Source organism: Pestalotiopsis fici, assembly GCF_000516985.1.
Source record: "Pestalotiopsis fici W106-1 unplaced genomic scaffold PFICI_Scf_11, whole genome shotgun sequence".
NCBI classification, from domain to species: Eukaryota; Fungi; Ascomycota; class Sordariomycetes; order Amphisphaeriales; family Sporocadaceae; genus Pestalotiopsis; species Pestalotiopsis fici.
In genome coordinates, this window is record NW_006917101.1 from 1,156,709 (window position 1) to 1,177,477 (window position 20,769).

A 20,769-nucleotide genomic window follows, 5' to 3' on the forward strand; every position below is an offset into this window, starting at 1 on the left:
TGTCTCTCTGGGTGTCGTAGCTACTCCAAGACGCGCTTGCCATCGATGATGTCTTTGAAAGTAAACAAAACCTCCCCTCACCCGGCCTGAATAGGTATTTTTGGCCTGTCATGAGAGACTGAAATTGTTTATTCATGCAGGAGCTACTGTACGTGCAAGGTACTTGTTTCTCCGGGCCTTCCACGCCCTGTTCATAATGCTCAGGGGAGGGAGGGGGCCAAGTACGTACTATATGTACGGAGTACGTACCCTTAAAAGTTGTAATAATGATTTCCCCACAGCTACCGCCCGCTTGTCTGAGTGCCCAGCCGCGATCAGCAACCACGCTTTGATTATTATAGCTTTTGAGCTACCGAAACAGCTCAGCCTTGAAAAGTGCAACGCCTAATGGCATGCTAGCTCTCTACCGTCTGTCTTATCGTCCAGGCGACATCTTGGCCTCCAAATGGAAGAAAATTAGGTGTTTATTGCACTGCCACGGCTGGCTAGGTACTTTGAAATGTCGGATGCTGAGCTCTTGAGGTATCTGCATATATATGCAGCTGCGGCACGTAGCTTGAGCGGACTGCACCAGTAAGCGCAAATCTAGCACTTGACGGGACAGCATTGCAGCTTTTTGCATGCAAGTCTTCAGTAAATGTACCTTGAACTAGTAGTAGGTCATGTAGGTACACAAGGTAATCACCCAGACAGAGAGAGTTCAATGTCACAGGTCTACGGTGGAAAAGAAAGTAATAAATGGTATAGAATTCTGCGCAAGGAAACTGGGCGCGATGGAGAAACTACATTAATGATCATGCCATTGAACTGACAAGTTCCGATTCCTGCTGAAAATGGTGCTCGAAAGGGCAACATTTCTAGGAAGCCGCTATGAACTTTGAGCCTCTGATGTCTACCCGCTAATTTTTACCAACTTCAGTGGCCACCAAAGCTACCTGTCAGTAGCACAGCAGACTTGACCTGCCGAAAAAGTGGCACTGGAGTGTATGATCACCAAATTGCCTCGACAGTGTCATGTCAAGGCGGCAATGAATTGGTCAATGACTACGTAGGTACAAAGCTCAAAACGAACTGTCATTTTCATGTCGAATCGCACAAAACATGCATCTGGTCATGCAGCAAACCGTAGAGGCCGCCCGGTCTAGCAAAGCGTACGTCTCAAGTTCCAACCACTCGACCGAGCTCATCTGCAACGACCCAATTGACCATACTTGCTATAATAGGTGCACGCAATGCCGAGAGCGCAAAATCAAATGCTCAGGCACACAGCCCTGTCGCCATTTCTCGAGACGTCAATCCGAGTGTGTGTTCCCTGATGGCGGAAAAAAGAGACTATATTCAGTCGCGTGAGTGCAAGCGAGTATGCCACGCTCGGCGTTTGTCGACTTATTGGTCTTGAAAACAGGTATGTTGAAGACCTGAAGCGAAGAGCATCCATTGCTCGGCACACCGACCAGAATATCAGTATGTACATGATCCTTCAATCTAGACGTGTCGTTGAATGCTGATATTACAAGTCTCCGATCCATCAAGCACATCGGGTAATGGCGCAAAATTTGGAGACGAGGCATCGACACGACCACCCAACCACAATATCATAGATACTGGGTTATCAGACAGTCCGACTGACATGACAGATCGTGAGTTTCTCAATTCTCTCTCCTGTTCTTCCCAGGCTGTTAACTTGTAATACAGGACTTGCTCTTGACCCGGTCATGTCATCAAGCTCACGCTTTGGTTCCCATGTCAAAAATCTCAAGTCTAAAGCATCGGATTCGTGGGATCGCTCAGCTGAAGCACATACTGACTCTTATTCGTTGCTGGCAGAATTGGCAAGCCCAGTTGAGGATGCACCTACCAGCTTGCACTGGCCTACGCAAGAAGACGCCTACTCTTTGCTAGATCATGTGCTCACGTCGATTGGTACAGTGCAGCATCTCTTCGATCCAAGGCCGCTGGGAGATCATCTGTCTTTGGTCTGTGATCAGCCACAAACAGAAATCAATATTGGAAGTCTATGGGATATCGAATTGCTTCTGGTCCTCGCTATTGGTGAACTCCTCCGTGGAGAAACTTGGGTATCAGGTTCGTTACCTGGGGCTCGATATTTCCAGGAGGCTGCCCGGCAGACACCAGGCATCGTTTCGCTCCGTGCCTCGGGAATAGTGGCAATTGAAGTCATGGCTCTTTGCGCTTTCTATCTTCAGTGCGCTGACTGTAAAGATGATGCTTATCTCTATGTAAGATCTTGCCCCTTGTTGCCTACTGCCACAAGCAGTCCCTTTTAGCCATGTTATAGGCCGGCATGGCTCTGAGACTCGCCATATCACATGGCATGACGGCCATGGAAAGTGTCGGCCAGATTCGCCAAAGCGACAGGACACACAGGAATCGTCTAGCTTGGTCTGTCTATATGCAGGAGAGGTGAGCCATGCAAAATTATATCAAAGTAACGACGCTGATGCGTCAAAAGGCGACTGGCAGCCGCTACCGGGAATCCGTTTGGCCTCGATGACACTGAAATGCAAGCTCGTTGGCCATTTGAATCGCCTGGGTTTGCTTCCGCTACTGCGTTGAGTACCAACGTTAGGATTGCAAGAATCACTGGACAGATTATTCGAGGTATTCTCCTCAATTACGAGCCAAGCTTCAAAGGCATATGCTTATGAAGATCTCAGATGTGTATCGACGAAAGCACGAAACAGATGATGGATTTGTCAAGACAACACAAGACATTCTCAATCAACTCCTAGACATCGATCAGAAGATGAGCCGCGAGTTTTCCATCGATTACACTGTTGATACTTGCATCACTTCTCGAACTACTGCCACGCTTCGGCTTATGTTGCTACAGGTAATCGGACCAAAGGATGAAGTCGTGGCTATACTGAACTGATATCTGATAGGCAAAAATGCTCATGACGAGACCGGTATTGCTCTATCGGACAAGAGAGAATTTCTGTCCGCCGACAGAACTTCATACATCTCGGACCGACGAACCATTGATACTCAGGCTGTGCGATATTTGCATTGACTCTGCTTCGAGGATAATCAAGATTTTGCAGGCAATACGAAAACAAGGAATTCTCTGTGGGTAATCATTCAAGCATAAGGCACAAGTAACATCTTCTGATCATTAGACACTAATGAAAAAGGGGTAGCAAAATTTGGGTTCTTCGATCTCGATGCTGCTGTTTCTGCGGCCTTTGTCTTTATTCTAGCCGAGGCGAGTAGCTCCAATATTCAACATTACCGGAATGATGTCAAAGGAGCACTGGACGTCCTGAGCTACCTCGGTACGTGTGGAAACAGGGTAGCTGCGAGAAAGCTGACAGAGATTCGACAAATGTGTGTGCAACTCGATATTGACACGCAATATGATACTGAAGCCTTGGAAGAAGGCTCCCAAAACGATATTTTGGACCATCCGGGTGCGGGCCCTAGCAATGACCTCGGGACTGGCAATATCACACCCCAGCCACATGCATTCTCAGGACCAACACTGCATGGTGAGGGATTCGAAGAACTTTCTCTGTCGGCATGTCTGGCCTCATGTGAAGGTGGCTTCAATTTCCTCGAGTTGTACCGCGGCGATGGCATGGATACTGATGGCACGATTGAGATGGACTGGAGAGCAATTGAAAGAGCCATCTTGGAGACCGAACCTGACCAAGACCGTACGTCACAGGATTGGTGCTAGACTTGGAGAGATTGCACATACTGTAAATTCGATTGCCATTTTCTGGAAGATAAATTGTAATGCTGATGCAGGTGTCTGTGTGGTAGGTCTTGAGAGATTGTATTCCTATGCTGGTATCATATGTATTTTTTCAAGACTTTTGGAGACTCCTCAAGAGGTCAGAGTTGATGCGCCCCCCTTGAGATAGCAATCCAACATCATGTGCTCCGACGATCCACTTTGCACCGAGCTCGTTGATCACCCTTCCCAGTATGTCTGGACGGTGGTACAGACCCGCGATCCCCAGCAACTTTCCATGTTTCTTGGCCGCGTATCCGACTTTTTCAAGAGCCTGCCAAAAGGCCGGCGCATCCCAGTCTGGCATGGTCTCGATTTCGGTCGCCAAATCCTGGGATCCAATCAGGAGCACATCGCAGCCTGGCAAGGCCGCAATCTCGTCCACGGCTTCGAGGGCATCTCTTGTTTCTATCATGATGAAGCATAGAGACCCCAATTGGTTCATTTCGTTCAAGAAAATATTCATAGGTGGTGTCTGGTAATGAAACTGCGGGAAGCCCATGCTGACCGATCTCTTGCCGAGGGGAGGGTATTTGGTAACTTGAATCGCTTTTCGGGCATCTTCTATAGTTTCAAAAGGTCAATTGTCAGCAAGTCTATATTGTATATTTTATATCTTTCGCGGAAAGAGACCGCAAAGAGCTTGAGACATCTTACCGATACCATGTATGTGCGGAATAATGACGCCCATGGCTCCAACATCAAGGACTCGCTGGATGAACCCATGTCCACATTGATGCGGCACACGAACAAATGGTGTGATTCCGCTGGCAATAGATGTGATGCACATTTGCGAAGCATCCTGGATGGACATGCAAGTATGCTCGAGGTCGATAAAGAGGGAATCATAACCTGAAGCTTTGGCGATCTGCACAATCTCACCGCCGCGCGTGATCTTGATGCCAAAAGCTGTACATATCTGGCCGCTTGCGGCCAAAGAGACGAGGTTGTTATTGGCGATAAGGGGACGCGAGCTGCTACTTTCTTCGAGGGAACCCATTTTCGGCGGGTTGGTGGTTACTCAGAAAAGTACACTCTGAGCAAGAATTACGTAGCTCAATGATAAAGTCAACGGAATATATACATGGTCTACTCAGAGTCCATTTCAACCGCATCGTCCCTTCATTTCTGATCCCCCAAGGTACGGATTTGTACATCGAATCGTAATGCGTACAGCCACACACAAGTCAAGGTCAGTATGATACATCTCCACTGTCGGGTAGATGAAGCCACGGATGTGGAAGCCGAACTATAGGCCCGCCTCGGCCGCAGTACCCGCCATTCCCCGCATTCCGGGGAAAGCCAAACGGTGGCGCTATCGTATACTACTAGGGATGGGTGGATATAGCTGGATATGATGTCTTCCTGTACCCCAAGGCCGAAAATGGGCACGTGGTAGCCAACAGAATCCCACAGTAGATCAAGGCATTGGCTTCAAGTGCGAATGATGGAACTAGGAAGAAAATCAACGGTGACTGGTGCTGAACTGAAGGTGAGGCGCAAGAGTCTTGTTCAACTTGTACCTCCTGCCTCCCTCGATCTCGCCGAGGTCGATATATGTTAAAAATGCGGAATAATTCATAACTCATGACACATAGAGGAGTCTTTCGAGACGACTACGGTTTAGAAGACAGATATTCACGAATAAAGATCATGATGGTACCATGCCTCAACGGCAGCGGCTATTTTATTGGCTTTGATTTTGATTCCAAGTTTCGTTCTTCTTTGTATTTTCCTTACAAACTAGGTCATACGACTTACCCAAGATCATTCACAACGTTCATGAAATTGAATAGAGAAAACACGAATCATGCTACTCCATAATGTTGTGTTCTCTTACTACCTACAACTATGTAAAACTGACTACGGTCTCAAGTGTGCATACACCCGGTCCATGGCTGCAATGGCCGTTTTGCTCTGAGTCTCGACGGTCGTGGCGCCGATATGAGGTGTACTGATGACTTTGCCCGTATCCCACAGTCTTCCATACTGTTCCAGCGTCGGCGGCTCTTGCTCGTGGCAGTCCAAGCCGGCGCCAGCAATGAGACCCTGTTCCATAGCCTGCAGCAAGTCTGCCTCGTTAATAATGCCGCCCCGAGCGACGTTGATCACCACGGCGTCCTTTCTCATGAGCCGGAACTGAGGCAGGCCAATGAGTCCGCGCGTCTCCGAGTTGAGCGGGATGTGCAGCGTCACCATGTCGACGTGCGGGAGCAGCTCGTCGAGACTGTGCACGCGCGCATGTTGGATATCCGGCCAAGCATCCGCGGGCGCAAAGGGGTCGTACGCAAATACCGGACAGGCGAACGCGGCCTGGAACATGCGCGCGACCAAGGTGCCAATGGCGCCCATGCCGAGAACGCCAATCGGCTTCCCCGTCATCATGCTGCCCGAGCAGTGCTCCTTGCGCACCTCGAGCCCCGCGGCCTGTCTGGTGCTTATCGGCCGCAGCTGGCGCTTGACGGCCATGACCAGCGACAAGACGAGCTCGGCGACGGACAGAGCATTGACCCCGGGCGTGTTCAAGATTGGAATCGACCGCTCGTCGCATGCCGCCTTGTCGATGATGTCAATGCCCGTTCCTTGCTTGCCAACAGCGCGGAGTTTGCGTGCGGAGGCTATGTCGTGCGCGGTAATGGTCAGTTCTCGTACCAGGATGGATTCTGCATTCTCGCGCCAGTTGTGCACTTCGGGATCGGTGGGCAGGACGGTGCGGAACCTCTCCTGGCAGTATCGTACCGCTTCTGCAGGGAACTCTTCCAATAGATAGATGTTGGGTTTCTCTTCAGGTGTTGCAGTGTCTTTTCCATTTGTTGAGTCCAGATATGGCGCCATGTTGGAGACTAGAAATGAATAAAAGAGAAGTGTATTTCCGAAGCAGAGTCATCAACTTTTATTCAAGGTGTCGCACGAAACCACATTACAATAGAGACGGCGTCACGGAGGCCTTGATTTATATTGATTTCCATGGTTATACTAATTCCAAGTACAAATGTACATGGGCGGTTTAGTCTCACTTAGTCGTCAATCTCAAGTTCGGCTTTCACATCCGGCGGTCATTGAATAGGGGTGATCAGTTGTATCGCGGCCAAGGACTCCCCACAAAGTCTAGTTCCCGGTCCCAAAGCTGGGGAAGAAACCCCATGGGGTTGTGGCACTCGATGTCTATAAATGAACAATGTTAGCCCTCATGTTGAGTCACTTTGTTTGCCAATGGACCCAGTACTTTCATCTTCATTCCTCGAATCACGATTTGCGGGTCTGGGTAATCCTTCCTTTTTTTTTTCCCCCCAGCATGTCTGCCACAAACCCTGATAAGTGTATTGGCGAGCATGTCGAAAAGACTGAACCGATAGTCAAGGACGACACTATCCCCTTGCGCCATGGAATCGACTCAGATGAGGAGAGAGCCGTGGTCAAGAAACTCGACAGAGTCATCATGCCTCTCATGGCGCTGGTGTATTTTTTCCAGTATCTCGATAAGCAGAGCATCAACTACGCGTCCGTTTTTGGAATTTCGCAAGATTTGGATCTCATCAGTGGCGAGTTTTCATGGGCCATTTCCCTCTTCTATTTTGGGCAGCTGGTCTCGGAATATCCGGCTGCCTACCTGATGAGCCGATTTCCCGTGGTCAGATTCGTCGGTATCTGCATGTAAGTAGTTTTAATCCTCATGTTCACCGAAATTCTTCGTGGCTAAATGACGTAGAATTCTTTTGGGCATTGTGGCTGGATGTCTCGGCGCAACTCAAAATTTTACTGGTCTTGGAGCAGTTCGCTTCTTACTCGGATTTACAGAAGGAGCCGTTGCACCTTCTTTCATGATCATCACAAGCACTTGGTATAAACGGGAAGAGAACCCAATTCGTGTAGCGTAAGTGAAAAGTAGCCATCCCAGACACTAGGCTCTACTTTCCCCCGTCTACCTGAATGATAATACCATGCTGATTTCAACAGGGTTTGGGTCTGTATGTTTGGTGTCTCTCAGGTGGCAGGCGGGCTACTGATGTATGGCATTGGTTTATCCCACATGTCAATTTCTACATGGCGCGTCATGTTCATCGTGTGTGGCGGCTTGACTGTGGTCTCTGGTATACTATTCCTTGTCTTTATGCCACTTGGGCCATCAACTGCATGGTTTCTAAAAGAACACGAACGGAAGCTCGCAGTTGAGCGTCTGGCATGGGATCGAGCCACCAGGGACAGGTCAGAAATCAATTGGAACCAAGTAAAGGAGGCGCTCACAGATCCTCGGACTTTATTATATGGCTTCATGGCCTTATTTATTACGATCCCGACACCCATAGTCAAGGTTCGTGAAAAGTATTCACGAGGATGTTTGGCCGTCTTTTAGCTGACCAAATTCTAGTTCTCTTCAAAAGTCATTAGCGGTTTTGGATACACGCCCCTTCAAACTATGCTCATCGGTCTACCGTCTGGTGGTGTCTCGTTCATTCTTATCTGGATCGGAGCACTTGGCCCTCTTTACATCAAAAACTCACGATGCCTTTTTGGCACTTTCCTTGCCATGATGCCCATGATTGGAAGCATCCTGTTGTTGGTTATTCCCAGCAGTCATCCTTGGGGTATAGTCGCTGGTACCTGGCTGGCAGGATCGACGGCACCACCGGTGGGCCAAGCCATTGCTCTAATGGGCGCAAATGTCAAAGGAAATACAAAGAAATCCGTCGTGGGCGCAGTGTTCTTCATCTTCTACTCGGCCGGATGTATTGCAGGTCCGCAATTGTGGCAGGATAAAGATGCTCCACGATATACAAAAGGGTGTACCAGCAGCATCGCTAGCTGGACTTGCCTCATCGTCACTATGGTGATCTTCTACCTAAGTGGTAAAAATAGCAACCGCAAGAGGGAGGCAGTATTTCGAGCACAAGGAGCTGCTGGCGTAGCCGTCGATCTGGCCAGTGTTCCTGTTGATTCAGATGAAACTGAACGCGAGGATCTGCACTTTAGATACTCCTTATAAATGCGTGGGAATGACTTTGGACAGAGAGCCACCATGGAGCATTATAGTTCACAAGTTGAGACCCTACAACCATAATAGTATACTGATCTACCCTATGTAAGTAGTCGTGTGAAGGTAAACCTGGGCCAAAAAATATATATATATATATATATATATAAATAAAATAAAACGAATAAATCTCTGCATCAGTTTGATCTCGGTAACCTCATCAGGCCCTGTGCTTATCAATGGTCATTCAGATATTGGGGCTCGTTATAATGGCAACACTAGCTGAACTGGGCCAGCTGGGAAACTGCTAGCCAATGGTGGAGCTTACAATAATCCAGCCAGATTAGAACGTCACTAAGAGATCGGCTCCCCACCACGCTACTTGCAGCGTCTCCATTTCCGCCGACGAAAAAGGATACACGCGACCTGGTAATCCCCCATCCTTCATTCTCGACCCTCAACTCATCGCCGGGAATGGCGTTGTTGGGTCTAACACTCGTTCTTGCTTTTGTGGTTTGGATGGTCCTTGGGAAACCCCCACCCGTCATGGAAACACTTCTCGCACTATGGCGAGGCAAGCCTCAGATCGAGCAGTCCCAGAATACAACGTCGGAGGAGTCCGCCAGCGATGAGAGCTCGTCGCCGACGACGAAAACGACGCCCTCTTCGGGCAGTACACAGTCGGAAGCCAAACCTATGGTGGCATCCTCACCGCCGTCCATAGTGGCACATGCCAGCGACACTTCAGATGCGACGAGCAGTAGCTCACCACAAACGACACCAAAGGCGCGCGCCTCTTCCGCCGCCTCATCCACATCCTCCGGATCCATTCCTTCATTCTCCCTCTCGCCACAACCTCCCGCCTCCGCGGCGGCTGTAGCACGCGCAAGTGGCGCCGCGGCACCCCCGGCCATACCCTCGCTCTCGGCTGCACCCGTCCCAACACCAGCAACTGCACCTTCGTCACTCATGCCACCACCGCCACGGCCTCCGCGACTCAACGGCGTCAACAACAGCTCGTCTCTCCTCTCGCCCACCCCATCCCGAGGTGGCGGCGGTCTCGCCCCTCCCAACAGCTTGGCCTCGTCCGCCCGGCAGCCAGGCACTTCGACCCTGGCGCCGCCGCCGACACACTCCACCAAGCCCGCCAAGCCGTCGCGCAAGGTGATCCTCGAGCCGGGCCACTCGCCGCTCGACTGGGCGCGGCTCGCCAACTCGCCGACCTCGGACCTGCGGAACCTGCCGCCCGGCACGCCGTACCTCAAGGTGACGCCGTCCATGCTCAAGAAGATGACGGGCCGCAAGGGCAAGGACGCCTGGACGGCGCTGGGCGGTCGCGTGTACAACCTCACGCCCTACCTGCCCTTTCATCCCGGCGGCGAGCCCGAGCTCATGCGCTGCGCCGGCCGAGACGGCACCAAGCTTTTTGGCGAGATTCATCCCTGGGTCAACTACGAGGGCATGCTGGCCACCAGCCTGATTGGCATGTTGGTCGAGGAAGGAGAGGAAGCCGGCAATGGAAAGATGGATGAGATGGACTGAAATTAATTGTCCATCTCACATGTAAACCACCAGAATCCTCCCTGGATGTCTGCGGCGTCAACTTTTGCGCTTGCCGCGACTCTCCAGTGACACATGACTGTCTTGTGCAAGTTGACCGTTACGGATCACAAGTACAGCACCTGAAGAAATGCCGCTCGCCTTCAAAACCTCGGGCTGACAAATCATGCTTTGATTTTCATGAATTGCTTCATTGCATGATCAGCCGATGATGTGAATTAGGACTCGCGTACAATTAAGCATCCAAAAGCACATGCGAGGCAGTTTGGCATGTGATGTTTCGGTCTTGGGCAGAATAGAACGTGTTTGATAGAAAGATACCCGCCTTCGGAATTGATGTCATAGAGGCACAGCAGCTGTAATCTAGGTCAAATGAGGTATGTCAACATGGTTCAAGGGACACTTGACATCAAACTTTAGACTTTGGGCGCATTGTATATGCTAGGTATAGCTAGGTACTAGTTCGAGAGCATACATCCCAATGTTTGGATTTATATCTCTGACTGCGATGTTGCTCGCAGGACCCATAGGCGCCAGTACAATGAGTGGACGCGATCGATTATCACCGAGTCCAATAATCCCTGTTTTGCCCTATCGCTTTCTGAATCTAAATCTGAGCTCGTCCTCACTATCATCGTCGTCGCTGTCTGGAATATTGTCTCTCCTTGATCTCTTGGCTGGTTGCTCTTTAGCTGGCGGGGCTGGTGCTGGTCGCTTTGCTGCGCCCCTGGGAATTGTCGATCTCTGCGTTGTTCGCTGGGATCGAAGCGATTCCTGAGGCGTAAACGTGTCTCTTGTACCACGTCGTCTAACCGCAGAGGAGACTGGCTCCTCGTCGTCATCTACATTCTCTGTTTGGTTGCTTGCGTCGAGGTCTTCCATCAATGTGTTTCCAGCATCAGACTCGCCTTCGCCGTTTTGTACCGAAGCAGATTTTCGACTTTGCCGAGTAGACTTGTTGGTGCTGAGAATGCCAGATGCTTGGCTCTGTGATTCCCGCTGGGTGTTCCTTTTTCGTTTTTGCGTTGCTTCATCCTCGAGCCAATAGTCATCACCGATTCCGCCAGTGTTGGACTTTGCCTCTTCTAGCTCGATAATAATTCTCTGCGGTGGACGTGCAGCCTCGACCGCACCCCTTTGTCGGAACTTTTTGAAATTCTTACGGCCATTCCAGGCAGGGTTCCAACGACCATCCGCGATGTCCTGATCCCGCGTTCGTGTTGGCCCAAGGTCCCTTCGAAGCTCCATCGTCTCTACAATTTGTAAGCGGCCAATTTCAGCCAAATCAAGGTCCTCTGCATTGGCTTCCAGTTCATCGCGTTCTGCTCGTGCTTTGGCTTCAGCCTCTTCGCGGTTCCGCCCCGCAATCTCAAGGACGTCAAATTCCTTCTTGACCTTGACATCCTTTGCTTTGGTTCCCTTTCGGCCCTTCGTTGTTTCCAAGTCAGTCTCTGGCTGAGCCGAGGTTTCCGGTGTAGATTGGCGTGGGATGGGGTCTTGTCCAAGCTCTAATCTGCGGCGTTTGAGCTGGGCTGCAGTTGGGGCGAAATCTTCATCTAGGCTTCTGGGGGCAGGCCGTTTCCTCTGAGATCTTTGAGCTGTTTCGACTACTGCTTCTGGCTCTTGAGAATCCACTTCTTGCGATACGAAAAGTCCCTCCTGGGATGATTCGACAGCATCAGGCGGTTGCGACGGTGCAGTCAGGACTTCTTCCGCCAGGACATCAGCCTTACTGTCGCCGTCCGAGTCGCTGTCGGATACGAAACCCTTGAATTTCTTCCTAGTAGTGAGAGCTGGCCGGCGCGTCATGACTCGCGGTGCAGGAGATGCTGGCGGCTGCTCAATATCCACGTCCATAGGCTGCTCAGGGACGTTTGGCTCGTTCTGGGTAGGACCAGGTGTTTCAACCTCCAAAGGTCGCCTCAATCCACTTGCATCGCAGGCCAGAATTGCGTCAAGAAAATCCTTTTGGTCAATGAGTCTGTGATCAAGACGCAGTGACACGGCCGTGTAGAATTCCTGATACCAGGCCGGTTCGGCAGGCACATACCTCACCACAACAACGCCCTTGCCTTCGCTGCCATCCTCGAATTCGCCCAAGCCCTTCTCACCAGCGACCGACTTGACATAGCGAATGAAATCGTCGATTTGCGTTTCGTTGGGCACAACCTCTCTCCACAAGGCTTTCCCTTTGCCATCTGTGATTGGACCAATCAGACTGTTGTGTTGCTTGGAGTCATAGAAGATGAAGGTATAGCCATCGAATATCTCGCGTCTTTCTGGATTTGGTGCAAAGGCTTCCGCAGGCCTCTGCACTGGCTCGTTGCCTGGCGCTGGAAGAAAATCCATGGCATCCGGCCAGTGCGCATCAAAGTCGGCCTCCAGCGCGCTTCGTGTGACACCTCCGCCCAGGTCGTCAGCCCGTGTCGCTTCGAGTAATGCGTTCATGAAACCGTCATCCACAAGATATGTGCCATTGATTAGAGCCTGGAGTCCTTTGGCAGTATTGCGTTTCTTGTTGACCACATGCGTGGTGAATTTGGAGTCAATCTCGGCCAGCAACTTGACGTCGAGCTGCTCAAAGTTGCTTTGCAGTCGTGTCTGGGCGCCGGCCTCCAATTCTCGGGCAGAAAATGAGAAGCTCAGGACAACGGGGAACCATGTTATCTTGAATCCGGACATGTTGCCCAACTTGAGGTCGTTTTCCTCCTGGTCGACAACATACTTTTCGCCCTTGATCTTGTTCTCATTGACAGTAGTACCGAGTTTTGATCCGAGATCTTCGACTGTGACTTTGGACCGGGTTGATAAGTTTTGCTGCACTCGGTCAGCTTAAAGATGTCGTGTCTCCCATGTGCAACCAAGCTAGCCTACCGAGTCGCCTTTTCTGACTGCATCAACTTCGATTGTGACATGTTTGCGGGAAACGGACGTTGCTTTATGGCCATGAATCGCAAGCATGCCAGCTGCCAAGGAGTGAGTATTTTGGAAGCGACGCAACGCGATGCATCACGGTATCAGCTTACGCTCTGCAATGGTTCGTCCGAAGAGATAGCGCTTGCCCGGGCGCAACCAGAGTCGCTTGCCTGCAGCAAAAAGTTGGTCAGCCAGCTGAAGATTACCACGGGCAAAGGAAGCAAACAATCGCCTCTGGTTTCATACCTTGGAGGGCATCGCCCTCATGCTCCAACACCCACATGCTGATTGTCTTTCAGCGGGCCAGGCGAGACACGGTCATGCTGCACGGCCGGCAAGCTCGTGGTCGTCAAATGTCGGACGGGTAGATGGGACGTGTCGCTGATCTGGGGAATTTGAGTTGCTACAACGCGCTAAGGCGCCAGCTCACGTGGGGCCTCTTACGTAGGTACCTAGAGCGAGTCCAGGGTCCAGGCAGTGATTGTACCTACCTACTAGTACCTATGTATGCAGTATCTAATGTTGCGATGGATGCATCGCCAGGTAGGTGCCTGCCTACTGTAATGCAGGTCCTGTGCAGGTGCCTACCTACCAAGACATGCATAATGTACGGGAATTAGGCATCTCTGTTTCTGTTTTCTTTTTTCTTCTTCCATCAATTTCTCCTTCTATTTCAGAAGACGGGACTGTTTGTACCTGCTTTTTTCAATCAAAGTCTTGACTTCTTCTATATACCCGATTCCATCGATGCTTTGAGCTTTGCTTGACTTGAGGTAGCTGCCAGGCGAAAGGTCGCTACATGATATACCTAGTAACGATATTATACGCTGGAAGCTGCATATGTTGCCCAAACATCATTTAAACATGAGAATTGCATGTGCCTATAATCTATCATCACTCTACAGTGCAAGAGGCTTTAAATTTTTATTTTAAAAACATGTATATTAAAATCGGCGCTGTGTTTGTTATTCCATTGTTTGCACTTCACAGCTAGGGTTCTCAAGATAGGAACAAGTTGTCAGCCACAACGATGTACTATCAGTCGTCTTCCAACTACAGTCATTATGGAGTGGACATCAATATATGTACTACTTCTTGTACATGCAGTAATTGCTACCTCAAATATGAGCTCAAAATTCGAGTATCCGTATCACATACATTGATTACATTCCCAAGTATCTAATCATTCATTCATGAACCTAATCGTCATAAAACCATCATCTATGAGCCTATGATGGTCCATTATATTGTGGCCGAAATTCCTGCTCATCTCCAACCATCCTTGGATGCACAGGTTGTCCTCATCTTCCTAAACTCGTATATAACTGCGGTGCAATATGGTCTACACACGAGACATCTGCCACGCAGTTCTGACAGTAATGTTTGAGTGCTTCCATCTCTCTCGTGTGACGAGAGACTTAGCCATAATATGATCTACCATCTCTCTTCGATCGACGGACATCCCTGGCATAATAGACGGGCTGCGGCGACCTCGGACTGCGGCCTCTGGTCTCGACATAAACGGGACGGACCTCGGAATTCCGCCTTGAGTGGTGGTGATGGTGGTGATGACGATGACGACTACGGCTAGGCGAACGAGTATACACTGTATCCTTCTCGCCAAACGTCTCGCCCCAGTTTCGGGGTCGGCTCAGGTTGAAGCACGAATAGAGCAACCAAGAGAGCAGCAGGAAGCCAGCGACGGAGCCAATGACAATCCCGGCGATTGCTCCGCCCGAAAGGTTGTTGTTATTGTTGTTGTTATTGGGCGCCGGGGCGACGACGGTAGTCGTGGCTGTCTGACGAGCGATGATCTTGGTTGCCAGCTCCGGGATCGACCGAGTAGGAAGCCAATTGCTTAGTTCTTTGACGGGCGCCATCTTGGCCGGATATGAGCAGAGGTGATTAAAGGGTAGATCGACAAGCCGGGCTTATAGTCGACTAGGTTGCAACAAAGTCGACCTCCGTGAGTTGAATCTGGCGGTTGGCCATCTTATAAGAATCCCACAGAATTAATTCGGTCTCTGGGCAATCCTCCTTACCTTTCCAGAAGCACATGGCAAGAATAAACTACATGACGACATCTCCGTGCTGCCCGATTAGCTGCATATAACAAGCAAGGTAGGAGTCAAGATTACCCTCGTTGGTCTGGAACCGTTGGTAGTCCTCGGAACTCTCTACCAAGTCTTGCGAGCGGTTGTCGCTGGGAGGTCGTGCCATGTCTAGCAGTCGAATGTGCAGCTAAACATGTTAGTGGGAGGTCGGCTCCGAGTAGTGACAACCCTGATCCATGCCTGCTATAGCTAATATATAGTATAGAGGTAGCTACCCCTCACGCCAGGACATTCTAGTGATATAAAAATGATGTCAAATCGCCGTCAGGAGTTCCATCATCGACATAGAAATTCGCATGTCTAGAGACACATGGATTTCTTGAAGTCTTGTTTTGTTGATCTGAATGGCGGAAGGGTCGGAACCATGATGCTGGGTCGTATTGGTTGGGGAGTCTTCAAAGTTGCAAAGACGGGGAATATCTCTGCAGCCAGTAATGCAAGGGCGGACTTGGGCAAGGCAATCACATCAAACGGAATGATGGGAGGCAGCAAAAATTAGAGAAGTGTACCACATCATGAAAAGACTGGTTCCCAATGTCAGATGGAGATGGCACCTAGCTTCGGCAATTATAGTGCACTAGGAGCTTTTCATCTTTCTACTGCTAGTGGCACGCGACTAATGCAATTGTTTTTGTTCGTCTACAGTTGGCCGTACCAGCGTCTCGGTGGCATTTTATATCAGGTCAGGGTTCCAACCCTCGCATTGGTTAACAGATTAGTCCTATTCACTACCTGGAAACTAATTATTTGTATGTTTTGATGCCCTCAAAATCATGTCCGTATTCTACTTGGATATTCATATCGTTCATGTTCCATGTTACCAAAGATGGTGACGTCCGAGATTGTCCCTTAACCCTAAGTACGCCAAACTCCTCTCTACTCTAAGTGCGCCACACTATTCAGGGTCGGGAATAAGAACGCCCCACTATACCTTAACTCCCATTGATCCAATACTCGAAATGGAAGATTTCGAAGAAGAAGATGATGCTGTTGAAACTATAAAGCCACAATAGTTTGTTTGACAACTTTAAAAGCCAAATTCGGAAGCCGGCATTTCAATAGGATTCGAAATTTGAACTCTGACAAACTGAGAAGCTTGAGCAGTATCAGTATCAGTGTGTTTAGTAAGCAGTGCTGCCCATTTAGTCAAGCAACGCTGGGCCAGCTGCATTCTAGCCACTCGGGCTTCCCTGAAGTCAATGGATTCTATCACCTTGTAGATAAGAAGCCCCATACCACCCTCCCTCCAGCACACAAATATCACATTCAGTAGGTTTCGGCGGAGGCTTGTGCGACCTAGTCGGGCCTCATGTCCCGCGTCTCGCCGACGCGGCCTCTATCGTGGTCAGCGACTTTGGCACAGACCTGACCATAATGGGCACAACCGGCGCATGGATGCTCTCACGCAAGCCCCAGCACCAATATGGTAAAATTCGCCATTAATCAAACTGCATTGGTCTTCCGATGTAGCAGATACTTGACGCGCGGTTGCGGCCATGAAGGAGGCTTTGGGGGTTCTGAGCAAACTGACGCTAGAAGTGCATCCAAAATTGGACCAGAGGCGCATTCTTGCATTGGATTTCAGAGTAATTATGGTGAGATACTCGAGTATAATCCGTTCAAACGTGAGCCGTCTGGTATCTTCTAGGTACCTGTTCCATGGGTACGCAAATTGCAGGCGGGGTCGTACTCAGCGAGGGCTGAGTTTTTGGTGTTTGGTCTCAGAGCCGTCGATACGAGCATTCTACCGATTACGGTGCTGTCTCATCCTCAAGGTAACCTGTACGCTTTCGCGAAGAAGATAGCGGTTGAGAGGGAGGGAGGAAACTGAGCTATTTAGTCATCAAGCTAGTATTCATCGATGTTGTTGAATTGGAACAGTTGGTAGAGAAACGAGTCGGGATGAGGATATCTTGCACACTTGCAAATTGTATTCGCAAGTTCTTGAAAGCCTTGGGAGAGCAGGGTTTGAACAAGATGCATATCCTCGATCTTGACCAGATCAGTCTTTCAGGCATAGGCCTACGTTTGAGTACGAGTTCATTTACTTGAAATTGAGACAAAGTCTAACGCAGGCACAGCGTTATAATACCAATTGCAAGCATCAAAGAAAATGAGAGAAAATAATTCCAACATGCACCTAGCCGAGCCGTAGGTACAACTCTTCAGTTTGAGACAGTACACAGTTAATGACCAGCTCCAAACGCGATCGGGAGTCTGCAAAGATGGCTACGTACACCGGACATGTGCAATGCCATGCCGTTACCCACTCGGGTAACCACCGAATGGTGAATGCTTTTGGTAGTCAAGGAGGTAATCTAGTACGTTTGTTGGCCATCAACCTTTGGAATGTTTTCAAAGACTTCATTCATAGAATCTCAAGGAGGGCAGTCATTGCATTGCAATTTCTAAGCAATTTTAGCATTAGTGAGTGCATAAATTGCAAATTCACTCTTGATATTTTGTGGCTGGGCGAAAGCAGTCCTTCGGTGCCGTGAGGCCTTATAGCCGCAGATGACGCGGTATTTCAGACCCTGTACGATACAGAAGGTACAATATGATGAGCATGGATAACATTGTGACTTCCTCGCGTATTTGTTGTTCTTCAAATTGCTGTCACACCAAAGTAGTCGCATCTCGTGTACATATACTAGGCTCACATTGGAGTCTTGTACACAGTATGATGGTCGTTCTTACCAAGCATAACGTATAAAGATACATCATTGGTGTTTTTAATTTACTCATCAGCTATGTTATTGACTGGAGTAATCTAGGCACAGAATCCCTATTTACCGTTAATTCGCACCTATTCGAGCACACTTATTGGACTCTTTTCTTTCTCGAATAAGAGCATTGGCCTAATCTGGTCCGTCAAGACTGACAGAATGTTGTTCAACGTGGATTGGTTCCTTTGGCTCACTCTACCCAGCCAAGCTCAGCAAAGCCAAGGAGTCGGCAAGAGGGAAGGTCCATACTGGTTGCATATCACCAGCGACAAGAACATTTCAGTTGACGGTACTTGATCCTACATACATCCCCTGCTCTTATCATTAATAGCTGACGACGCCCAATAGGATACGCATACCGAGACCCCAACAGCAGGACGGGCTTCTTCACCTATGACCCCGCGAAAAGCGGACACGATGCCAGAATCAGTGAGGATAGTCACTTCATGCTCTATCGACCCTCGAATTCCACCGACAACCGCGCCGACCTCATATCGTACTCAAATCCCGGCCTCAAGACGCCAGACCCCGACGATCCTGTACCTGGTGCTGCACACCTTCGACTTGCATACACTCCCAGTACACCTTTAGCACAGGCGTACTTTGCGCACCCTGAAGACAACTATACCTGGCCCATTCAATACGTTTCTGTTCAGGAGAGCAGCGGCCGGCTAGGTATCAATGGGTCATCCAATATCTTTGGCGTTGATGCAGAAGTAGGAGAATTTCTGTCGCAATGGTTCATCTGCTGGGGCATGTTCACAACTTTTTTCTGGTCTGTTGCGCCCTATGAGACCTCCAATTATTGTACTGCAGTACAAATTACTCTAGAAAAGATTGTAAAGTAAAATGGAGCCAACGCGAGACCTCTCACTGGTACAGCAGGATACCCATGAGAAAAGGAGGGTGCACTCAAAACGAATAATTTGATTCAATTTGTCATCCTGCAGCCATGGCATGTTGTCGTTCGCCAATTGAATCCAAGCTATCTCGGAGAAAGTCGAATTAAGAACACACTTAGTCACCCAGTAGGTACAGCCTAAACATGTGTCCAGTGAAGGATCCCTGCATTGGTGCTCCTGAAGTATTCTTGTAGCCATATAGGAAAGCCTCTGAGACTTGCCAGGTATGAGATGTCCCAAGGCAGCATCAGCTGGCCGCCGCGACCACTAATGACTTGCTTCACGACAGCCGACGCCACGGTATCGGGCTCTATCATTGGGCCTTTGATCGTTGCGTGCCTGGCGATCTCGGCGGTCATGGGAGTCCTCACCCACGATGGATTTACGACACTACATGAATGTCAGACGATTGATGATGAGTAATACCACGATCTAGAATTGTGGTGACTCACGTAGTTCTGATCCTAGGGGCATCGTATCTGTGTTTCAGTTCCTGTGTAAGGCCCTCGTGGAAGGCGAGAGCCGCTGCCTTGGATGCGGCGTAGTCGACCATGCCAGCAATGGCAACATAGCTCGCCATACTCGCAATGGTCACGACGTGACCGTGGTTGCGCTCAACCATGGCCGGCAGAAATTCCTTGGATACCAGAAAGAGAGCCGTGACATTGACGTTGAGCAGGCGCTGAACTTTGGCCGGATCAATATTGATGATGCTGCCAAGGTTGAGAAGGCCGGCATTGTTGATGATGACCGACGGATGTCCCAAGTCGTAGCGAATCGACTCTGCCGCTTTATGCAGGGACTCGGGCGAGGTCACATCGCCCTGGTAGAACTTGACTCCGGCGGGCAGTGTGCCCTTGGGGCCGTTGATGTCAATGACTGCCACCTTGATGCCCTGCTTAGCAAACATTTCAGCCATGACCAGTCCCATGCCGCTACTGCCGCCGGTGATGAGAATGATCTCTTCGCCCCGCTTGAAGGCATTTTTGGCATCTCTGCCGCCCACCACACGATGAGTGAGTGCCTTGTTTAGTGTGTAAATGGCCGAGAAGGCGACAAGAACCTTGGTCAAGCCCAAAGCGCCTGGGATCCTTGGAAATTTCGCCATGGCCTTTTGTAATCTCTCAAGCACTAGAGAAACGAGAGTTTTCATGCTGCCAGCCTGGTCTCCCAGCTTTTTGAGGACATTCGAGGCTATCGAATTGTTCAAAGACATGTTTTCTGGCTGTGATATATCGGTTCTTCAAGCGTTTCGAAACGAATCCCCTCTCCAAAACTTGCTTGAACGAACTCGGATGTGGGGTAGACAAAGAGGTACAACAATTCTTGGGCACTGAGAATTGACATGATGGCGATACCCCCTGTTAATATACGGATTTCGAATCTTGACGGATTGCGGGGGTTGTTTCTGTGGATTGGCTGCAACTGCATTGTATCACTCGGATTGGCTGTTGATGCACTCAGTCCTCCTCCCTATGCATCTCCAAATACTACCGAGGTCTCCATCCCCAGGCCCACGGATGTGCAGAACCGAACCTGGCGCAAATGTGGCTGCGCCTGGATTTAGAGACTCATGAATAGTGGCGAGCTCAAATATTGAGCGTGATCCAATGCGTGGAATGGCAAACACTGCATCTCGCCCGCAGACGAAACGTGCGATAGGACTCGCCACAAACAATACTATTGGCAACCTTGCTCTTGTGCAGACACCTGATTTATACCTATATAGTGCTGTGCCAAGATATACCACAGGTTAGCATATGAAAGAGTTGTCCTACCAAATTGGATATGCGCTGACATTACGACCAACCTTGCTTGTGAT

General features: G+C 49.7%; 9 protein-coding genes across 9 annotated transcripts; 4 read left to right on the plus strand and 5 right to left on the minus strand.

Moving 5' to 3' along the window:
- Window positions 1–1,101: 1,101 nt before the first annotated feature.
- On the plus strand, window positions 1,102–3,700 carry PFICI_13337 (uncharacterized protein; the record flags this gene model as incomplete). The annotated part of the gene is made up of 10 exons (XM_007841918.1): window positions 1,102–1,151; window positions 1,224–1,346; window positions 1,406–1,464; window positions 1,518–1,640; window positions 1,696–2,240; window positions 2,300–2,424; window positions 2,474–2,622; window positions 2,679–2,854; window positions 2,907–3,090; window positions 3,162–3,700. 10 exons carry the CDS (start codon window positions 1,102–1,104, stop codon window positions 3,698–3,700), a joined length of 2,073 nt encoding a protein of 690 aa, XP_007840109.1.
- Window positions 3,701–3,830: 130 nt separating this feature from the next.
- PFICI_13338 (uncharacterized protein) lies at window positions 3,831–4,757 on the minus strand (the record flags this gene model as incomplete). Its single annotated transcript, XM_007841919.1, has 2 exons — window positions 3,831–4,321; window positions 4,415–4,757. The coding sequence occupies 2 exons, from the start codon at window positions 4,755–4,757 to the stop codon at window positions 3,831–3,833; spliced, it is 834 nt and encodes a 277-aa protein (XP_007840110.1).
- An 863-nt stretch (window positions 4,758–5,620) lies between these two features.
- Window positions 5,621–6,592, minus strand: PFICI_13339 (uncharacterized protein; the record flags this gene model as incomplete). The annotated part of the gene is made up of 1 exon (XM_007841920.1): window positions 5,621–6,592. One exon carries the CDS (start codon window positions 6,590–6,592, stop codon window positions 5,621–5,623), a length of 972 nt encoding a protein of 323 aa, XP_007840111.1.
- A 460-nt stretch (window positions 6,593–7,052) lies between these two features.
- PFICI_13340 (uncharacterized protein) lies at window positions 7,053–8,741 on the plus strand (the record flags this gene model as incomplete). Its single annotated transcript, XM_007841921.1, has 4 exons — window positions 7,053–7,411; window positions 7,467–7,631; window positions 7,715–8,069; window positions 8,127–8,741. 4 exons carry the CDS (start codon window positions 7,053–7,055, stop codon window positions 8,739–8,741), a joined length of 1,494 nt encoding a protein of 497 aa, XP_007840112.1.
- Window positions 8,742–9,275: 534 nt separating this feature from the next.
- PFICI_13341 (uncharacterized protein) lies at window positions 9,276–10,271 on the plus strand (the record flags this gene model as incomplete). Its single annotated transcript, XM_007841922.1, has 1 exon — window positions 9,276–10,271. One exon carries the CDS (start codon window positions 9,276–9,278, stop codon window positions 10,269–10,271), a length of 996 nt encoding a protein of 331 aa, XP_007840113.1.
- A 609-nt stretch (window positions 10,272–10,880) lies between these two features.
- Window positions 10,881–13,488, minus strand: PFICI_13342 (uncharacterized protein; the record flags this gene model as incomplete). Its single annotated transcript, XM_007841923.1, has 4 exons — window positions 10,881–13,106; window positions 13,164–13,255; window positions 13,316–13,375; window positions 13,452–13,488. 4 exons carry the CDS (start codon window positions 13,486–13,488, stop codon window positions 10,881–10,883), a joined length of 2,415 nt encoding a protein of 804 aa, XP_007840114.1.
- A 1,135-nt stretch (window positions 13,489–14,623) lies between these two features.
- On the minus strand, window positions 14,624–15,085 carry PFICI_13343 (uncharacterized protein; the record flags this gene model as incomplete). Its single annotated transcript, XM_007841924.1, has 1 exon — window positions 14,624–15,085. The coding sequence occupies one exon, from the start codon at window positions 15,083–15,085 to the stop codon at window positions 14,624–14,626; it is 462 nt and encodes a 153-aa protein (XP_007840115.1).
- Window positions 15,086–18,204: 3,119 nt separating this feature from the next.
- On the plus strand, window positions 18,205–18,893 carry PFICI_13344 (uncharacterized protein; the record flags this gene model as incomplete). Its single annotated transcript, XM_007841925.1, has 2 exons — window positions 18,205–18,334; window positions 18,394–18,893. 2 exons carry the CDS (start codon window positions 18,205–18,207, stop codon window positions 18,891–18,893), a joined length of 630 nt encoding a protein of 209 aa, XP_007840116.1.
- A 191-nt stretch (window positions 18,894–19,084) lies between these two features.
- PFICI_13345 (uncharacterized protein) lies at window positions 19,085–20,163 on the minus strand (the record flags this gene model as incomplete). The annotated part of the gene is made up of 2 exons (XM_007841926.1): window positions 19,085–19,337; window positions 19,400–20,163. The coding sequence occupies 2 exons, from the start codon at window positions 20,161–20,163 to the stop codon at window positions 19,085–19,087; spliced, it is 1,017 nt and encodes a 338-aa protein (XP_007840117.1).
- Between the last annotated feature and the right edge of the window lie 606 nt (window positions 20,164–20,769).